The 18,892-nt window shown below is 57.0% G+C and overlaps 2 protein-coding genes across 2 annotated transcripts; both read right to left on the minus strand.

Annotated features, from left to right (window-relative positions):
* Nucleotides 1–13,718: 13,718 nt before the first annotated feature.
* LOC134423854 (collagen alpha-2(I) chain-like) lies at nucleotides 13,719–17,531 on the minus strand. Its single transcript, XM_063167322.1, has 5 exons — nucleotides 17,516–17,531; nucleotides 16,969–17,073; nucleotides 15,733–16,332; nucleotides 15,324–15,475; nucleotides 13,719–14,066 (listed from the first exon to the last, which is right to left on the minus strand). The coding sequence occupies exons 1-5, from the start codon at nucleotides 17,529–17,531 to the stop codon at nucleotides 13,719–13,721; spliced, it is 1,221 nt and encodes a 406-aa protein (XP_063023392.1).
* On the minus strand, nucleotides 16,496–18,649 carry FOXL2 (forkhead box L2). Its single transcript, XM_063166395.1, has one exon. It carries the CDS (start codon nucleotides 18,647–18,649, stop codon nucleotides 17,729–17,731), a length of 921 nt encoding a protein of 306 aa, XP_063022465.1. The 3' UTR covers nucleotides 16,496–17,728.
* Nucleotides 18,650–18,892: the final 243 nt, after the last annotated feature.

Consider the following 18,892-nt stretch of genomic DNA (forward strand, 5'->3'; position numbering starts at 1 on the left):
GCCCGGGGATGGAGCTCACAGCCCGGGGATGGAGCTCACAGCCCGGGGATGGAGCTCACACCCCGGGGATGGAGCTCACACCCCGGGGATGGAGCTCACAGCCCGGGAATGGAGCTCACAGCCCGGGAATGGAGCTCACACCAACCCCGGGGATGGAGCTCACAGCCCGGGGATGGAGCTCATACCCCGGGGATGGAGCTCACAGCCCGGGGATGGAGCTCACAGCCCGGGAATGGAGCTCACAGCCCGGGAATGGAGCTCACACCAACCCCGGGGATGGAGCTCAGAGCCCGGGGATGGAGCTCACAGCCACCCCGGGGATGGAGCTCACAGCCCGGGAATGGAGCTCACAGCCACCCCGGGGATGGAGCTCACAGCCACCCCGGGGATGGAGCTCATACCCCGGGGATGGAGCTCACACCAACCCCAGGGATGGAGCTGACACCAATCCCGGGGATGGAGCTCACACCAACCCCAGGGATGGAGCTCATAGCTCGGGGATGGAGCTCACAGCCCGGGGATGGAGCTCACAGCCCGGGATGGGGCTCACACCAACCCTGGGGATGGAGCTCACAGCCCGGTGATGGGGCTCACAGCCCGGGGATGGAGCACACAGCCACCCCGGGGATGGAGCTCACAGCCCGGTTATGGGGCTCACAGCCCAGGGATGGAGCTCACAGCCCGGGGATGGAGCTCATAGCTCGGGGATGGAGCTCACAGCCCGGAGATGGAGCTCACACCCTGGGGATGGAGCTCACAGCCCAGGGATGGAGCTGACACCCCAGGGATGGAGCTGACACCCCAGGGATGGAGCTCACAGCCCAGGGATGGAGCTCACACCAACCCCGGGGATGGAGCTCAGAGCCCGGGGATGGAGCTGACACCCCAGGGATGGAGCTCATAGCTCGGGGATGGGGCTCACAGCCCGAGGATGGAGCTCACAGCCCGGGGATGGAGCTCACAGCCCGGGGATGGAGCTCACAGCCCGGGGATGGAGCTCACAGCCCGGGGATGGAGCTCACACTCACCCCGGGGATGGAGCTCACAGCCCGGGGATGGAGCTCACACTCACCCCAGGGATGGAGCTCACAGCCCGGGGATGGAGCTCACACCCAGGGATGGAGCTCACACCCGGGCACTGAGGGGCTCTCCTGCCCCATCAGAGCCGGCTCCTGACAGGAGCATCGCTGAGTCATTCCAGTGGAGTGACACAGGCTCTTCTCCGTGGTCGGTATTGTTTCTCATGCTGCTAAAAACAGACTGTTGGCAATATTCCTTCTGCACATTTGAATTTACCCAGAAAACTCAGCTTGGCCAAAAATGTTGAGATAACATGATTTTATCCTGCTTCTGGATGGGAAATGGAATATTTTGACATATTAAGAGACTTCAAACAAAAATCAAGGTTTTGTTCTGATCTATTTGCATTTTCACAGGGAGCAGAGGGCCAGGGAATCACTTCATTTAAATTTCCCAGTCAGATTGAAGGATATGACCTTGTAGAAGTGAACTGTGACATGAACATTTTCTCTTAACAGAAGACACAACCACTACTTTCCTGTGGATCAAGCTGGGCTGTTGAACACTGTCCAAAGGAGAAAATGTGTGTTCAAATGGGAACATCTTATCCACACGCAAAGCTCCATGTGAAGGAAGCACAGGTGAGAGCTCCATGTCCTTCCCCACCTCTGGTCCTGCCCTGTCCTTCCAAGAAGAGAGCTGGAGCTTTCTGTGAGTTAGGGGCACAGCCTGCCTCCTCTCAGGGAGAATTCAGGAGAGGGATTGTTAGCACAGCTGGCTGGTGTGCTGGCTTCTGTCAAACATCCTCCAAAGTGGCCATTGCTCCCTTCCCTTGAAGGCCATGGGCACAAATCCTCTCTGAGCATCGATCCAGCAGCTACAGCAGCTGTCAAAGCCCTGAGGCCAAAGAGTTGTGAGGACAAATTTGCTTAGAATCAAACTAGAACTTCACTATGAGATAAGCATCAGGTTAAGCTGAGCCACCTCAGGAGCATCCTTTAAACAAGCAGTGCCCAGTTCCCCTTTTCTGCTGGCAGGAAGCCTTCAGTGTATTACTTTACCCAAATACACTCATATTTTCCTAATATTGAAATTATAAACTGCCAGAGAAGCTAAATATAGGAACAAAACTAACTGCAGGAAAAATAAAAGCTTATTTTGTGCCTCTTTTGATTTTGTTAGTAATATTTCTTTCCTTTTTCTAGAGTACGTTGCTGAGATGAAAAGAAAAAAATCCTAGTTGTCAAATTGTATTACCTAATTGCCAAATCTGTATTTAATCTGATGTTTCTTTCTATACACTTGTTATACTTCCTTCCTTTTTTTCAGTCACAGTTCCTATGTAAATGCAAATTCTCCACAGTGTCCTAGCCAAAATATCTGCTGCATTAGTGGGAACTAATCTCTTTGGCACTTAAGGAGTGAATCTCAAGGGATTTTTCTCCAGCAGAAGCTCTGTCATACCATGAGCACTAACAAACACTGCAATTTGTGTCTCCACACGTGGTGTATAAAATTTAAACTCCTCACAGCTGCATTTCTGGCTGTGATCTCCATGGAGATGTCACTGCTGACCTGGAACTGGGGCACTCAGCCCTGCAACATTCCCCTCCCTCTGCCTGTGTTAAGCCCAGCTAACTTTTGCCATCTTCTGGAGGAAGGGAATAAAATGAGGGTGCTCAGTTAGATCTGTCCTTTTACAAACCTCAGACATTAAGTAATCTGGAGTTTTGCTGTTCTTACAAAAATCACTAAATTTGTAGAATTTTTAAGGAGCTTTTAACTTTTTCATCCCCAGTTCTCCAATGCAGTTCTGATTCTGCCTTAGACTCCAGAGGCCTTATGTTCTTCAGAAACACCCCCAAGGACCACATTTGTGGGGTTTCCTGACAAGTTCTTTTCAGCATTGCAGCCTGCTGAAAAGAACTGCTCAGTACCAGACCAGTGGTGCATTTCCCCTAGACTGAAACAAAAATCTCCTTCACAGGAGAGCTGTGCTTTCCCGTGGACAGTGAACTCACTTCCTTCTGTTTTGTTTATAGCCCCATGTGAGGTTTTTCCTCTTCCATTCCCTTTCCCAAAAGCAGTAAGACAATAAGACATTGTTAAGTGTTAAACATCCATGTTTCTGTTTCTTGTCTTCATAACAGGATTATTAGAATTATGAGAAATGAAACAGGGAAATGATAAGGGAGAACAGCAAAAATTAGCTCAGGTTTTTTTACACAAAACAGAAGAAAAGACATCCAGAATTGGTCCAGCATTGGCCAGAGGCCTTTTTGGTTTTAGAAAAATTACAGATTAGCCATGTGCTGTTAATGAACCTGGGATCCATGCCTGAGCTAGAGCACTTTGTACCCTGGAAAAGGTGACAGGGCACAGGAATGAAGCACACAGGTCGCTGACAAAGTGCTGAAATGCCACTTCCAACAGCACCAGGAAATAAAGTATCCATCCCTGAACTACAAAATCCTTGGACTCCTCAAAAAGGGGCCCTCCCTGGAGGGATGAGGGGTAAACATACTCATGGGAGGAGCTGAGGATACCTGTGGAGAAGAGAAAACTCTCCAGAGTGTGGGAGAAAGCTAAAGGAGTCTGACCTTCCTCATACCTTGGGGAGAACATCAAATAGATAGTTTCAATATCACTCAGTGACTCTTTTAACCCTAAAAACCATGAAAGTTGTGTTATTTTACTAACAGCTTGCATGCACAGGAACAGACAAGGCAAAACCAGTGGCACTAATCCAATTAATAACCAATTCAACAATGAAACATTTTATATGTTTCAGATCAGTCAATGCAAAATGACAATATCAACAGGGGGAAACAGCAATTGCAAACAACCCAGGGGACAGCCCTGAAGTTAGGGGCTGCCAGAACCCCCATTTCCAGCTCTTGGAGGGCAGGACAGAAACAAACAGAAAACTGAAACAGAAAGCCCTGGCTCACAGCATGGCATGGAAAAGGGCATTGCTGCTGCTGGACATGTGGCAGGGTGGGAAAGCTGATAGTATGGGGAACAGTGGGGGATGCCCAGGGAGACTGAAATTTCTGTGTCATTTTATGTATATAATTACATGGACACACACACACACGTATATATAAATACATATATATAACACAATGAAAAATCCCAAAGCCCTCCCACATATTTCAATATGTAAGTAGCCTTTATGCTGCAGGCTTAGTTTTTCTAAAGTCAAAGCTGACAGATTACACAATAAAGTGTCATTATTTTTCTTGATGCTCTCCTTCTCTTTCCTATTTCATATCCCTCTGCTTTTTTTTTTCTTTATCTTTAATTCCTCTTCTTTCTTCCCCCCTTCCATTCCTCACTCTCCCTACTCCCCCCACATTAGCATTTCATCCCTCCACTCATTCTTGTTCTTTTCCTGCTCCTTCTGCTCTTCTGTCTTCTTCCCAGTCATTCATTTCTTTCATACTGAATTAATTCTACCCCTGCTCTATGAATCCTGACAATCTATCTGGTTTTAATTGTTGCATTAAACCTAGCTGGACATTTCAGAGAGCCGTGTACATTTAAACTGAGGACCTTTTCAAAGTCTTCATAATTCAAGTTGATTCCATGTATTTGATACAAGAGCCATATGTTTCTGTGGCTCACCTATTGATTGGCACATGTGAACACTTAGGGAGCAGACCTGCATTTGGGTACCCAGGGCTTTTGCTTTCTCAGCTGTCAAGTAATTTTGGGTCATGTAACAGCATTGATGCTTTGAAACATGCAGAGATTTTCTCCACGCTGCTCAAAATGCTCTTTAAATGTAACAAATGAGAGCTCACAATGCTGCCTGGGCTGTGCTTTCAGGGGTGAAAATGGGGCCCTCCCATGCAGCTCCTGCTCAGGGCTAGTAGGGTGGGAGGGTTTGAGCAGCATCGAGACCACGGTGCCTCTTCATCACCATCAGCCTTGCTAACACTGCCACAGGTGCCAGCACTGCTTTGAAGGTTTTCTGATCTGATTCATCCCAACAGACTGCCTAGAAATGATCAATTCACCTATTGCATCCTCAGAGCACACCCTTTACTCACACAACACTCCTGTGCCTCACCTGCTGAGTGCTGAGTCTATAAAGAAGGGGAGAGAAGAGGGGGAACATCATAATGGATTCTGGCAAAGACATGTGAGAATTGACATTTCCTTCTTAGCACCTAACTCAGTAAACTGTACTTTAAATCCTACCCTAGGTGTCCCTGGCACATCTTTGTATCCAATGTGTGCATCTGCAGGGAAGAGTGGACAGAGACTAGGAATGATCTAAATGGAGGGGAAAAGTTCTCACACTGATTCAATTAGAGCAGTAGATGTTGTAATATAGCTTCAAGGGATAACCGAAACTTTTGGAGAGTGCTTCCTTTTTGTTTTTTTTTTTTCTTTCCCTTTTTCTTTCCTTTGGCTGCTGCCACATGGAGCTCATTTCACATTTCAACTATCATGTGAGTGATACAGGAAAACAGTTCTCACATTGTGTCAAATCCACTGGTGCCAGATCCACAGGCACCCTCCTTCAAGGAGCCTGAGAGCACAGCCATGCTCAGGGTTTGCCTTTTCCACCCTGCTCCTGCAGCACCTGGGCTCTTTAAATGGATGGGTTTTATTTCTGACTGCCAGCCAGAAAATACTGAGTGACCACCAGAACACAGTCCATCTCAGTCAGTTCTCTGAAAAAAGCACAAAATTAAACCATGACAGGTGTTCTGTGCTACAGTGATGTGAGGCACAGGACAAAGGGAACTGCCCGTGTCAATAGAAATCCATCCTAGCACCATGAGGGTGCACTGGGTTCATTTCTGCTCTGCTGATTTGCACTGGGGCAACATCAGCCCTGCCAAGTTCTCCAGGAGCAGGGCGCCCTTCAGTCTGGATGGCAGCAGTCTGCAAACATCACAGGAGTATTTTGTCTGGGGGCTCTCAGGAGCTGGGGCTGCTCCGTGTGCTGTGGTATTGCACAAACACCTCAGTCTTGCTTGAGCAGTAAACAAATATAACCATAGCTGCAAAGAGAAACCACAAAAAAAAAAAAAAATTCCCACTCCTGGAATTCCCAACACAAGGTGAGCACCTTCCTCTCAAAAACAGCCAGCTCCTCATCTTCCCACTGCACTGGCTCAAGCTGTGAGTCCAAAATTCAGCCTTTGTCAGCTCAGAAATTAACAGATTTGAGAAAAACAACCCTGGAAATCAAGGTTTGCTCGCTGAGGAGAGCTGCCCCAGCTCAGTCCTTGCCACCCAAACTCTCATCCTGCCATCAGAGCTGGCACATTGGCCCTGCAGCACTGAGCGGGGCTGTGGCTGCCAGAGGGGGATTCATGTGCAGTGTGTATTTCTGTGCTAGGGGATATCACAGCTCATCCTCCCGCGGCCTGGCTGCTGAGACACAAGGACAGGAGCCTTCATCTCAGCCCAGGGGCCTCACAGTGCCACACAATCCCTGCCCAGCCCCGTGCAGAACTGAAGCAGGGCAGGGAGCTCCCAGCAGCACGGGGAATGCAGGGCTTGCTGCGAACTGCAGCATCGCTTCACTGCTCCTCACATTCTCCAGCATCCACCGCCAGCTCGAGTTTCTTCAGCAAACCCTGCTTGTCTTAATACTTTATAAATAGTTCCTTTTCAAATAAAGGGCAATAGCTGATCATATAAAGAATTTTAGAATTCATGTAGGATCTAGTAAATTGTGAACACCTCAAACTCATGATGTTGGGAACTACAGAACTTGGTGATTTTGTTGCATGAATTACAAACCACTGCTACAAGCTAGCAACAATCTGTGCATTAACAGATGCAAGTAATGTATGGAAAGGGATATTTCCTTAGCCCATACCCTGTTCTTTTTTTTTTCTCACTTCACATTTCACAATCACACATGTCCCTTTGCTCAAGGTTAATGGACTACACAGTGACTTTTTTGGATGCCAGTAATATAAAATGAAGGTTTACTACCAAAAACGTCAGTAAGTGTGTACACACACATTTTCTGTATTTGCAAAGTCTCAGTTGCCAAAAAAGGATTGTATCCTGCATGTATTTACAGGAAAATTTGGCTATGAAGATCACTTGACACCTTGCAGTTCTGCTAACCAAGTGCTGCTTTCCACAACACTTTATTAAAATTTGCACGGGGCCACGCTCCAAAACGCAAGAACTCAGAACGATTTGTTACATGAAGGAAATTTTCCTTCAAGGAGAGATCGGTGGCTAAAAACATGGAACACCAGAGCAATGGTAAAAGCCTGCTGTCAGGAACGAGAGAGGTAACAGCCAAGGAGAATCCGCGAGGGGAAGGGAGCCGGCAAAAGCAGAAATGTGCAACGGCGCGATTCTAGAGTAGGAATTCCCCGCGCTGCGAGACCGCACGGGGAGCGAACGCGCCGCGGGCCGGGAAACACCGCCCGCCCCCGGCTGGGCTGGGCTGGGCTGGGCTGGGCTGGGCGGGCTCGGCCGCGGCGCTGCGACGGAGCGGAGCCCCGGGCAGGGACACGGAGCGGCTCCCGGCGGAGCGGGGCCGGCAGAGGGCAGCGCCGGGCCGGGATCGGCCACAGCCACAGCGCAGGACAGGCTCGGTCACAGCCACAGCGCCGGGCCGGGATCGGTCATAGCTCCGGACAGGGCTCGGCCTCAGCCACAGCGCCGGGCCGGGATCCGTCATAGCTCCGGACGGGGCTCGGTCACAACTTCGAATTGGGCTCCGTCACAGCTTCGGACCGGGCTCGGTCACAGCCACAGCGCCGGGCAGGACTCGGTCGAGCTCCGGACCGGGCTCGGTCACAGACGCGGCTCCGGGCCGGGCTCGGCCTCAGCCACAGCACCGGGCCGGGCTCGGTCACAGCTCCGTACAGGGCTCGGCCACAGCCACAGCTCCGGACAGGACTCAGCCACAGCCACAGAGCCGGGCTCGGCCTCAGCGCAGGACCGGGCTCGGTCACCGCCACAGCGCCGGGCAGGGCTCGGCCTCAGCGCCAGACAGGGCTAAGCCACAGCCACAGCTCCAGGCCGGGCGCCGGGCTCGGCCTCAGCTCCGGACCAGGGTCGGCCACAGCTCCGGGCAGGGCTCAGGCACAGCTCCGGGCTCTGTGACAGCACCGGACCGGGCTCGGTCACAGCCACAGCTCAGAACAGGGCTCAGGCACAGCTCCGGGCTCGGCCTCAGCTCCGGACCGGGCTCGGCCTCAGTCACAGCTCCAGGCTCGGCCCTGCCCCGGCCGCTGCCCCGCACCGGCCCATTGCAATGCTCAGGGAGTGCTCCTGCCTCAGAGCCCCAAACGTGTCATGTGCAACATCAGAAAGGCGCACTGGTGAACTCCCCGCCTCTAATGGGAAACACTTGAGAGTTCTACCAAATCTGCCACTTTTTAAATGAAAACATGAAAAAGGGCCGAAATAAAACAAAACAACAGGGAAAAAAAAAAAACGTTGGAATCATGCGCTTTGATTCAGATACTGAAAAATTTTCCTCAAGGAATGGAAAAACTGATGGGGAGGGGGGGAAAGGCAAACCAAAATCTTCTGGTGCTTGCAGCAGCCGGAGCAGACATTCTTCCCTGTAATCCCCTCGCTCCCTTCTCGCTTCGGGAAGGGAACAAAAAACCCAAACCCTTCTGCGATGGCTCTTAGAGATTTTAGGACATTAAGATGTTTAAACAAGTGGTTCCCATTTCTGTTGCAAGGCAACTGGTGACTGTCCCAGACACCACTGGCTGCTCCGGGCTGAACTGAACTGTGGTTTATCAAAAAAGGCGAGCCTAGAGACTTCCACAGCAAACTCGTTGATTTGGGGAAAAGAGTGGGTTAAGAGGACTGTTCCCTGAGACTGGAACTACAACAGGCGGGGCAGGAGGCTGCCCTGCAGGAGATATCATCACTGATGGGTATTTTAAAAAGCCATATAGCTAACTTTTAACATCTCCTAATTGTTTTGTTTTGTTTTTTGTTTGTTTGTTTGTGTTTGGTTTTGTTTGTGGGGTTAGAGGGATTTTTTTTTTCTGAAAACGTCCCTGTATCTCGGAGGCTTCATAGGAAGCAGAAAAGCGACTTGTAAGGCTGGGACAGAGAGGCCGCCCCTTCCCATATCCCTGTCCCGCCCTTGTCTCTGCCCTGGCTGCCCGGCAGGGAACATCAGACCCATGGCAGGATCTAACGGGGACACGGACTGAAGCGCCTCGGAGCCCCTCTCCCGCTGGTACGAGCGGGGATCCCGGGGCCGTTCCGGTCCCTGCTGCCCCTCTGGGGCTGCTCTGAAGGCAGGAGGGGCTGGCAGCAGCTCCGCGGCCCCAAAACCTCGGGGAGAAGGCACAAGGCAGAACTGAGGCTCCCCGAACCTCAGGCTGCTGCATGCTGCATCCCCCGAAACCCTTCCGGCCCGGGGGGAGTTCCAGTAGCCCGGCAGCAAGCGGTGGCGAACATTTCTCGGCATTTCGTTGTTTGGGCTCTGCGAGCCGTTCCCGAGGCCGCTTCTGACTCTGCGCTGCGGCTGTCAGCAGCTCCTCGGCGGGGCTGGATGGGGGATGGATGGGGGATGGATGGGGGCTGGATGGGGGATGGATGGGGGATGGATGGGGGATGGATGCGGGGCTGGATGGGGGTTGGATGAGGGGTTGGATGAGAGATTGGATGCAGGGCTGGATGGGGGTTGGATGCGGGGCTGGATACGCGGCTGGATGCAGGGCTGGATGAGGGGATGGATGCGGGGCTGAATGCGGGGCTGGATGAGAGATTGGATGCAGGGCTGGATGCGGGGCTGGATGAGGGACTGGATGCAGGGCTGGATGCGGGGCTGGATGGGGGTTGGATGCGGGGCTGGATGAGGGGATGGATGAGGGGATGGATGCGGGGCTGGATGAGAGATTGGATGGGGACTGGATGCAGGGCTGGATGAGGGGATTGGATGCAGGGCTGGATGAGGGGTTGGATGCAGGGCTGGATGCAGGGCTGGATGAGGAGCTGGATGCGGGGCTGGATGCGGGGCTGGATGAGAGATTGGATGCAGGGCTGGATGCGGGGCTGGATGAGGGATTGGATGCAGGGCTGGATGAGGGATTGGATGCTGGATGCGAAGCTGGATGGGGGCTGGATGCGGGGTTGGCTGCAGGGCTCTACGCGGGGCTGGATGAGGGATTGGACGCGGGGCTGGATGTGGGGCTGGACGCGGGGCTGGATGCGGGGCTCTACACAGGGCAACCTTCGTGTCGCAAGAACCACTCGTACCCGAGCGCGGGGAGCAGTCAGGAGCCACGTACCCGATGCCTCAGACGTTGTGGCTGATAAGCACCAAGCGATATCGCCTCCAAAGCCAGGAGCAGAGGAAGCGCAGGTCAACATGTGCCTGATAGAATTTTTTTTCTGAACATCTTGTTAAAAGTCACACCTGAAAAAAAAAAAAAAAAAAAAGAGATCAGTAGCGACTGACTCTTTTTTGTTTCTTCCCCGTTTTGATAACTGAGAACATTACGCCTCGTGTTGTGCCCAGCTTCACCCTGCACTTCATTGTTTGTTTGGGTTTTCGAGGAACAAAACGATAGTAACGAAAAGAACCAGTTATCGCTGGGCAGAAAACGGGGAAACGGGCGGCACATCTTAAACAACAGCTCAGTAACTCTTGTGTGCGGCGGGGCCGGCAGCGTGCCTCCAAACCCGCACCTTGGAAGAAGTGGAGGCTACCCCGACAAACCCACAAACCACGAACCTTCTCCTCTCCCAGGGCCCATTTACTGAAGCCCCGCGGTTTTCCTTCCCCTGCCCCAGCCAAAAGCCAAATGCCCATCAGCTGTCAGTGACATGTCCCTCGAGGGCCAGCCCCTGCTCGCATTCACCCCGTGCTGCCTCGTGTCATCGAAAATGGTCACTGTGAACGACAAAAGTGAAATTCCGGCCAGTTGTTTCGTGATCGCTCCGAATTTGTTATTCAGGTAGGGTGGGGGGGAAAGTTACTTTTGGAAAGAGAAAGAAATTAAACGAAAGTAGGCGAACAATTTATCTGCCAGCAAAACCGTAGGGTTTGCAGGGACCAGCTGGGAAGTCAGGAGATTTCGCCGGTGTCAGGAGCCACCTGTGTGCGCACACCCGCATGTGCCCTCAGGGAAAACCGAGTTTGGCATCTCCGGCACGGCACGGCAGGGCAGGGCAGGGTGCCGCTCCTCCTGCCGTCATTTTACAACGGGAAAAGGCCTTACACAGCTCGCAAACCCTCTCTCAAAGGCAGAGCAGGGACAGCCGGTGTTTCACTCTCAAATCGCACCTGATGAGATTTCTCAGGCTTTTTGCTCACTGAGCGACTCGAGGGAGAGCAGGGCTCTCCTTCCCTGCCCCTGCGCTCCTGATCTGCGCTGCTCGCTGCTGATGTGCGCTCCTTGCCTGCCTCTCTCTCTCCGGGACAGCGGGCGGGGTCCCGCGGGGCGCAGCCCTGCCCGGTGCCCGGTGCCGTGTGCCTGCGGCGGGAACAAGCAGGCTGTCGAGGTTTTGTCGAAAGCCGAATTCTTCTTGAGGAAGAAGCACGCAGCTGATTCTGAACGAATTCCCACCAGCCCACCAAATCCTGCAGCTGCTTGTTTGGGCAATAAAACCCCGTGTGGTTTCTAAACTCACGAAAGAAAAAGGAAAAAGATGTTAATCCAAGTAAACTATAAGTGAAAACTCATTGATTACCTCCGCCTTCCTGTCTCTGATCTGATTAATCATTTGCCATCATGCTTTCCGAGTCACTTCTGTGTTGGTTTCCCTCTGCCTGAATCCTGTAAGACTTTTCCAGAAGGGCGGCTGTGATGTTGAGACCGACATACTGTAAACAACCACAAGAAGCAGAGCGAATGTTTTCAATACAGCTCGAGGACTAAAATAAACTCATCGGATTAGGCCAGCCCGAGCGATTGTTTTGGTGAACGCTTCCCAGGCCCGCTGCTGAGCACATCCCCGAGGGCTACCTGGGGCGGGCGGCTGTGCCGGGAGGAGCCCCCTGCCCTGCCCCTGTGCTGGGGGCAGATGGTACAGTGCCTCAGAGCAGAGATGCTCCGCAGACCCAGGGATGGGCTTCTGGTGGATGGAGAAGCCGCAGGGGAACCGCAGAGCCGGGAATTCTGTCTGAGTCCCTTCTCCACCCGCCGCAGTGTGCCCAGGGCTGCCAGCGGCGCTCCGGGGCTCAACACTGCGCTCTGCAGCGCTTCTCGGGGCTCTCCAGCCCGGCTATCCCGGCCCTGCCCGAGCCCGCTACAGCGTCGAGCTTTTTAGCCCTCGCAATAATTTTTTCGCTGTCTGGGGTTGACCAAAGCACCACTCCGCCTGCACGGAGCTGATCCCCCGCGTCTGAGGCTGGCCGGCCCTTCCTGCGAGCGGGCAGGAGCGGAGCCCAGGGCGGGGAACGGGGGTCCCCGGTGCCCGCCCGCCCCTCCGAGCCGCCCTCCGGCCGCACAGGCCGGCCCGGGCCCGCCGGACCTCACCGCGCTCCCGAGCGTCACACACGCAGAGCGGAGATTTTTTAAGTAACAAATGTACTTTTTTTATTTTTGAAGCAAAAATATCGTTTTCGGCTTAACAATGGCCGGATCTCGCTGAATGAAGCCTTTGCATATTTTCCTGTTTTAATTGGTTGTATAATAAACAGTCCTGACCCCGCACTCTCTTTTCAATGAGTTCAGGGTGAAACGCAGACCATGGGACTGGAAATGACTTTTTCACCACTTAAAACACTGACAAGAATACCAGGAATCAGGCGGTACTAAACAGCCGCTCCGGCCGGGGCGGGAGGGAGGGTGCAAGGTAAGAGCTGTGTGTGCGTCTCCTCACGGAGCCGGCTCTGCCCGGCCCTGCCCGCAGCCACCGCCCCCTGCCCGGTGCCGGTCCGGTACGACCAGAGGAACCGGGACAGAACCCACGGGGTCCATCATTCAGCATCCCGCTGTCCCCGCGCTCCCGCCGGCCCGCAGGCAGAGGGCAGCCGTGCCGTGCCGTGCCGTGCCGTGCCGTGCCGTGCCGTGCCGTGCCGTGCCGTGCCGTGCCGCCGGGGAGCGCTCCCTGCGCCCAGGGCTCTGCCACCCTCCGAGCCCGGCCAGGGCTTCAAAGGACCTTTGCGGCCTGCGCAAAGGACCGGAGAGGACGAGAAAGCTGCGGTGACAAAACATCCCCCGGCGCTGGCACTGCCCCGGGGGCTGCAGCAGCACAGGGGCGCTGGGAGTCCGCTCTGCCTCGGGGATCAAACTCTGTCCTTCCCCGACAGAGGCAGGCTCCTTCCACGTCCGCTCCGGGCAGGGAGAAAACACCCCTCGCTCTTCTGCTTTCATCTCTCGCCAGCGTTGCATAAAGCCGTGGCCGCTCCGAAAGGGCAGCGGCGGCTCAGCAGCCCTGAGCCCCCCTTCCCTTCCCTGGCTCTGGCCCCCGCAGCAGCCCCGGGATCGGAGGAGGCTCCGCGCCAAGGTGCCGTCCCGGGGAGCGCGTCCCGCTCCGTGCGCATTCCTCCTGCCGTCATTTATATAACGGGGAAAGACCTTACACAACGCGCAAAGACCGCGCTTGCCAGGAATGCGGCTCGATTTTGTGAGGGACCCGCGGGGCTGGGGCAGGTGGGAGCCGCGGGAGGAGGTGGCGAGGGAGCGCTGAGCCGCCACGGGCACCCCTCGGTCCTGTGCTGGTGTTCGTGCCCGCGGAGCTGCCTGCGGAGGGGTCTGCACCGCTCCTGCTCCCGTTCCCGCTCAGCCCCTGCCGTCCCGAGTGCCGCTGTCCGGGACACTCGGTCCCTGCACATCCCCCGGGCTGCCCAGCGGGGAGGCACAGCTCCTCCGGGACACTCGGGCCCGGTGCCTGGCCGCTCGGTAGCGGTTCCCCGGGGGCCGTGCCCGCTGCCGAGGCGAGCACCAGCACCCCGGGAGATGATGGGCACCCCCTCCCCAGGCCGGTGGCATGCACGGGAGGCCCGGCCGTCCCCGGCAGTGGCAGAGGCCGGGCTGAGCCCGGCAGGACCAGCCCTGCCTCGGGCCGCTGCCCGACAGCGCCCGGCGAGCGCAGCCAGCCACGGCGGCCGGGCTCTCCCCGCGGTTCCCCTGCGAGTTTGCATTCAATGCAGTCTCTGTAAAATACAGAAAACCATCGTAAAAACATCTTAAAGGCGCGACGGCCACTGCCGCCCGGGAACGGCGCGGGGAGAATGAGAACAGAGCCCCAGCCGGGCACAGGGAGCTCGGGATGAGGGAGAGCAGAACCCCGGCCGGGCACAGAGAGCTCGGCAGAAAGAGAACAGAGCCCCGGCCGGGCACAGGGAGCTCGGCAGAAAGAGAACAGAGCCCCGGCCGGGCACAGGGAGCTCGGCAGAAAGAGAACAGAGCCCCGGCCGGGCACAGGGAGCTCGGCAGAAAGAGAACAGAGCCCCGGCCGGGCACAGGGAGCTCGGCAGAAAGAGAACAGAGCCCCGGCCGGGCACAGGGAGCTCGGCAGAAAGAGAACAGAGCCCCGGCCGGGCACAGGGAGCTCGGCAGAAAGAGAACAGAGCCCCGGCCGGGCACAGGGAGCTCGGCAGAAGGAGAGCAGAGCCCCGGTCGGGCCCAGGGATCTCGGGATGAGGGAGAGCAGAGCCCCGGCCGGGCACAGGGATCTCGGGATGAGGGAGAACAGAGCCCCGGCCGGGCACAGGGAGCTCGGCAGAAAGAGAGCAGAGCCCCGGCCGGGCACAGGGAGCTCGGGCTGAGGGAGAGCAGAGCCCCGGCCGAGCACAGGGAGCTCGGACAAGCCCCTGGCCTGGCAGGAGAGCGGCCGCACGGCCCTGCCTGCTCCCTTCTCTCCCAAACGCGCGGCTCCCTGCCTCTCTCTATGGGCTAAATCGGCCGCTGGTCAAGGGCAGCGGGACCTGGGTGGACACCACCTATTCCACGAATTGCAATAGCCCCAGGGGCCGCACGTCCCTGCCCGGTCCCGGCCTGCCGCCTCCTCTCCCTGCACCTGGCACGGTCAGGTGTCGCTTCACTCCAAGCTGGCGAGCCCCAGCCGTTCCCGGAGTGTGCCAGCCTTTGCCTCAGGCCGAAGGACGGCACAGCCAGGGACGGAGCCCAGGGAGCGCCGGTGGGCCTGTGCGGGCATCCGGGGAGCTGCTCCCACCCTCCCTTCGCCCCGTGGCCCTTTTGGCCTCAACATACCCCTGAGGAAAGCAGCGGTATAGGCAGTACCTATCTAGTAAGGAACAAGCAGCCAAGGCCCTGAGCCCTCCGGTGCAAAGCTGCGATCCCCAGTGCGCTGGCAGCGGCGTGAGTCCCGGCCGCGTCCCGTGTGCACCGGCATTCCCGCTTCGGCCTTGGGCCTCGCGTTACAGCGGTGTTCGTGCGGAGGCCAGGCTCTCTCCGTGCTTCCCGGTACCACACGGCCGCCTCGCCGTGACCCCGCTTTCCGCGCCCCTTGTGCCTCTCTGTCCGCCCGGAGCGGAGCCCCTCGGGCCCATCAACGCTCGCAGCGCCCTCCCCTCCTGCGGAGCGGGGCCAGGGAGCACCGCAGGGCTCCGGGATGGCCGGGCGGGTTCCTCAGAGCCCCTGTGCCCTGGCCGTGCCCGCCGAGCGGCAGAGAGGCCGCCAGTCCCCGCGTCTCGCACTGCTTTGCGCGGCCGGGCTGCAGGCTGCCGCTTCCCGCCGTGCGGGCCAGCAGGCCCTGCCTGCAGAAAGGGAGAGCTCAGGCAGCCGGGCAAGGGCGAGTGCCAGGCCGCGGAATGCTCGGCCCCGTTATTACCGGCTTCACCCCGGCAGCGCTGGTTTGGGCAGAGAGCTGCCCGTGGGGCCCGTGAGGCGAACGGCGCAGCCCGTGAGGCGAACAGCGCGTCCCCGCCGCTGCCGCGGCACCGCAGGCCTGGCCAGGCCGGGGGCTGAGCGGGACCCGCTGCGAGCCGGGCCCGCACTGAGCGGGGCCGCCCCGCCAGCCCCATCCTGTGCTGAGCCCCGGGCCCGGTCAGGGCCCTGCCGGCGGGGACGGGCAGGGTTAGAAGCGAGGCCCAGGCAGGGTTAGAAGCGAGGCCCACGGGCCCGGCGAGGAAAGAGAGAGGCTCCGCATGGGGCTCGGGCCCCGTCGCAGCGCGGCCGGGCCGGGCTTGGGGCGGCACGGGACCGTTCTTTTCCTTCCAGGACCACGGCTCCGAGCATGCCAGGAAGAAATGAAAGCGCAGCAGCGTCCGGCACAGCCCCAGGCACAAGCCCGAGGCCTCCGCCGGCCCGGGCCGGGCACACGGGCGAGGTGCCGGCGGCTGCCCGGACACGGAGCGGAGGCGCCGCACACCGCGGAACCAACGCAACTCTTCCCGCACCTTGTCGGCCGCCGCCGAGACAGCGCCGGGGCCTGGCGGAGATGATGGAGCGCCCAGCAGGGTCCCGCAGCCGAGCTGCGGTGCACGGAGAGCGGTGCCCGCCGCCCGCAGCGGCCCCGGCACACAGCGCCCGCCCCGCTCCCCGCTGCCGCTTCCCGATCCCGAGCGCGGAGGAGCGAGTGAAATAAAACGATATGGAAAGAAGGAAAGGCATTTTATTGGAGACTTTACAATGCTAGAAAGTACAATGAAAGTGCTAGTTCATTCTAGAAAAGTTGGTCCCAAAATGGTACTATGCCACAGCATCTATCGGTTTACACAAACATTTACAAAATCGCTATGAACTGGCCCCTGTTTTAAAATCGCTATTTTTTTCCCCACATTAATCTATGTAAAATTGAAGGATCAAAACCTTTTAAGAAAAAGAGTAAGCATTCAAAAGCAGAACCTACCGGGAAATCCATTTTGGGCCAGGTTTGGGGGCAAAAAAACTGAAGATAGTTTAAACTTTCATTATTAATAATAATATGCACACGGAAAAATATCCCAATTTACAGGAAAGCGTCTCTTTTTTTTTTTTTTAATAACATCAAAATATTTTTTTAGACCTGTATAAAATTACTTTTAAGACCTCAGAGGACATTGTCTCCTTTAAAAAATATATTTACCGCTGCCGAAACGTTTGACGAGTGACCCTGGCGCGTTTTGTTTGTTGGTTTCTATTAACCAGCAATATCGCACGTCTGCTGTTACAGCAGTCCCCACGTTAAGTACTATTTGAACGAAAAGCCACAGCTCGGAAGAAGCGCAGTGCTTTGCAGAGCGAGGAGGAAGACAGAGGGGATGAAGAAGAGGACGAGCACCGCGGGCACACCGTGGTGTGTCTAGGCCCCGCCAGCCCCGCACCGCACGCGTGAAAATGCCTCCGCTATTTACAAACTCCGCTTTACTCTCCCCGTGGCCGAGCCCGAAAAGATTCCGGCCGAATTACAAAATAATTTTGAGGGCTGAACAACCAATTTTTAATTAGATGCCCCCCCCCTCCATTAAAAAAAAAAAATCAAAACAAAATAAAACCAAAGCAAACAAACCCAAACAAAAAAACCCCCAACAACTCACAAACACACACACGGAGCAGAGGAACTCCCGGTGAATCCCCGCTCGCCCGGAGAGGCGGCCCGGCCGCCGCTGCCCCGCGGGGATCCCCACACTTACACTGCTTTCTTCTCATCGAGGGACGCTCCTACACTGACACTACGCGCGGGGCAAAGCCGCTATTTCCCCGCCGCGAGGGTTTGGGCACACAGAGAGAGGGAAGTCCGTGACTAGAGACGAGGAGGAGAGACGCGGAGCGCGGGGGAACGCGGCGGGGGAGCAGCGGGGCAGCGGGGCCGGTGCATTGCTGTGGCGGCGCTGGCCGGAGCCTCCCTAGATGTCTATGCGGGAGTGCAGGGCGCTGTGTTTGCTGTCGTGCTCCCAGTACGAACAGTGCATCATGGACAGCTCGGCGGGCTGGCGGGCGCAGGCAAACTGGAGGCCGGCTCCGTTTGCCGCCGGGGCCGAGGGCGGCGCGGGGCTGGCCGGGCTGAGCTGCTGGGGGTGGTGGGCGTGCGGGTGGTGGTGGTGGTGGCCCACGCCGTTGTAGGAGTTCACCATGCTGGGCAGCGCCATGCTCTGCACCCGCGAGTAGGGGCTGTAGGACGCCGGGCCCGAGAGTCCTTTCACATTGACGGGACTGACGTTCCCACCAGACATCTGGCAGGACGTGTAGGGCATGGGCGCGGGGGGCTGCGCCAGCGGCCACGAGTTGTTCATGAAGGTGGACTGCAAGTACTTGGGCGGGGACAGGTAGCCGTAGCTGTCGGGGCCGAAGAGGGTCTTGCCCGGCTGGAAGTGGGTCGGAGGCGGCCGGAAAGGCCGTTTCATCCTTCGTCTTCTGCGGTAGTTGCCCTTCTCGAACATGTCCTCGCAGGCGGGGTCCAGGGTCCAGTAGTTGCCCTTGCGCTCGCCGCCGCCCTCCCGGGGCACCTTGATGAAGCACTCGTTGAGGCTGAGGTTGTGGCGGATGCTGTTCTGCCAGCCTTTCTTGTTCTTCTCGTAGAAAGGGAACTTGCTGATGATGTACTGGTAGATCCCAGACAGCGTTAGCCTCTTCTCCGCGCTCTCCCGAATGGCCATGGCGATCAGGGCCACGTAGGAATAGGGGGGCTTCTGCGAGGGGTCCGGCTTCTCGGGGCCCTTGTCCGCGCTCAGCTCCTCCTTGCCCCGATCCGGCTCCTTGCTGCCGCCGGTGTCATGAGCCAGCAGCGCCACCGTGTCCTCCTCGCCGTCCGGGTAGTTGCTCATCATGGTGCCCCGCGCCCGGGGCGCCCGGCGCGGTGCGGAGCGCTGCCCGCTGCCCGCTGCCCGGAGCCCGCTGCCGGCGGCCGTCCCGCTCCGCGTTCGCCGCGACGGGGCCGAAGCCGAAGCCGAAGTCGAAGCCGGGACCCGGCCGGAGATCGGGAGGCGCCTCTCGCGGCGCCGCTGGTCCGTGCAGCGCGGCGGCGGCGGCGTCCCTGCCCCCGCGGGCTCCGCTCCCCTCTGCCGCGGCGG

This window comes from Melospiza melodia, chromosome 12, assembly GCF_035770615.1.
Source record: "Melospiza melodia melodia isolate bMelMel2 chromosome 12, bMelMel2.pri, whole genome shotgun sequence".
Classification (NCBI taxonomy): Eukaryota; Metazoa; Chordata; class Aves; order Passeriformes; family Passerellidae; genus Melospiza; species Melospiza melodia.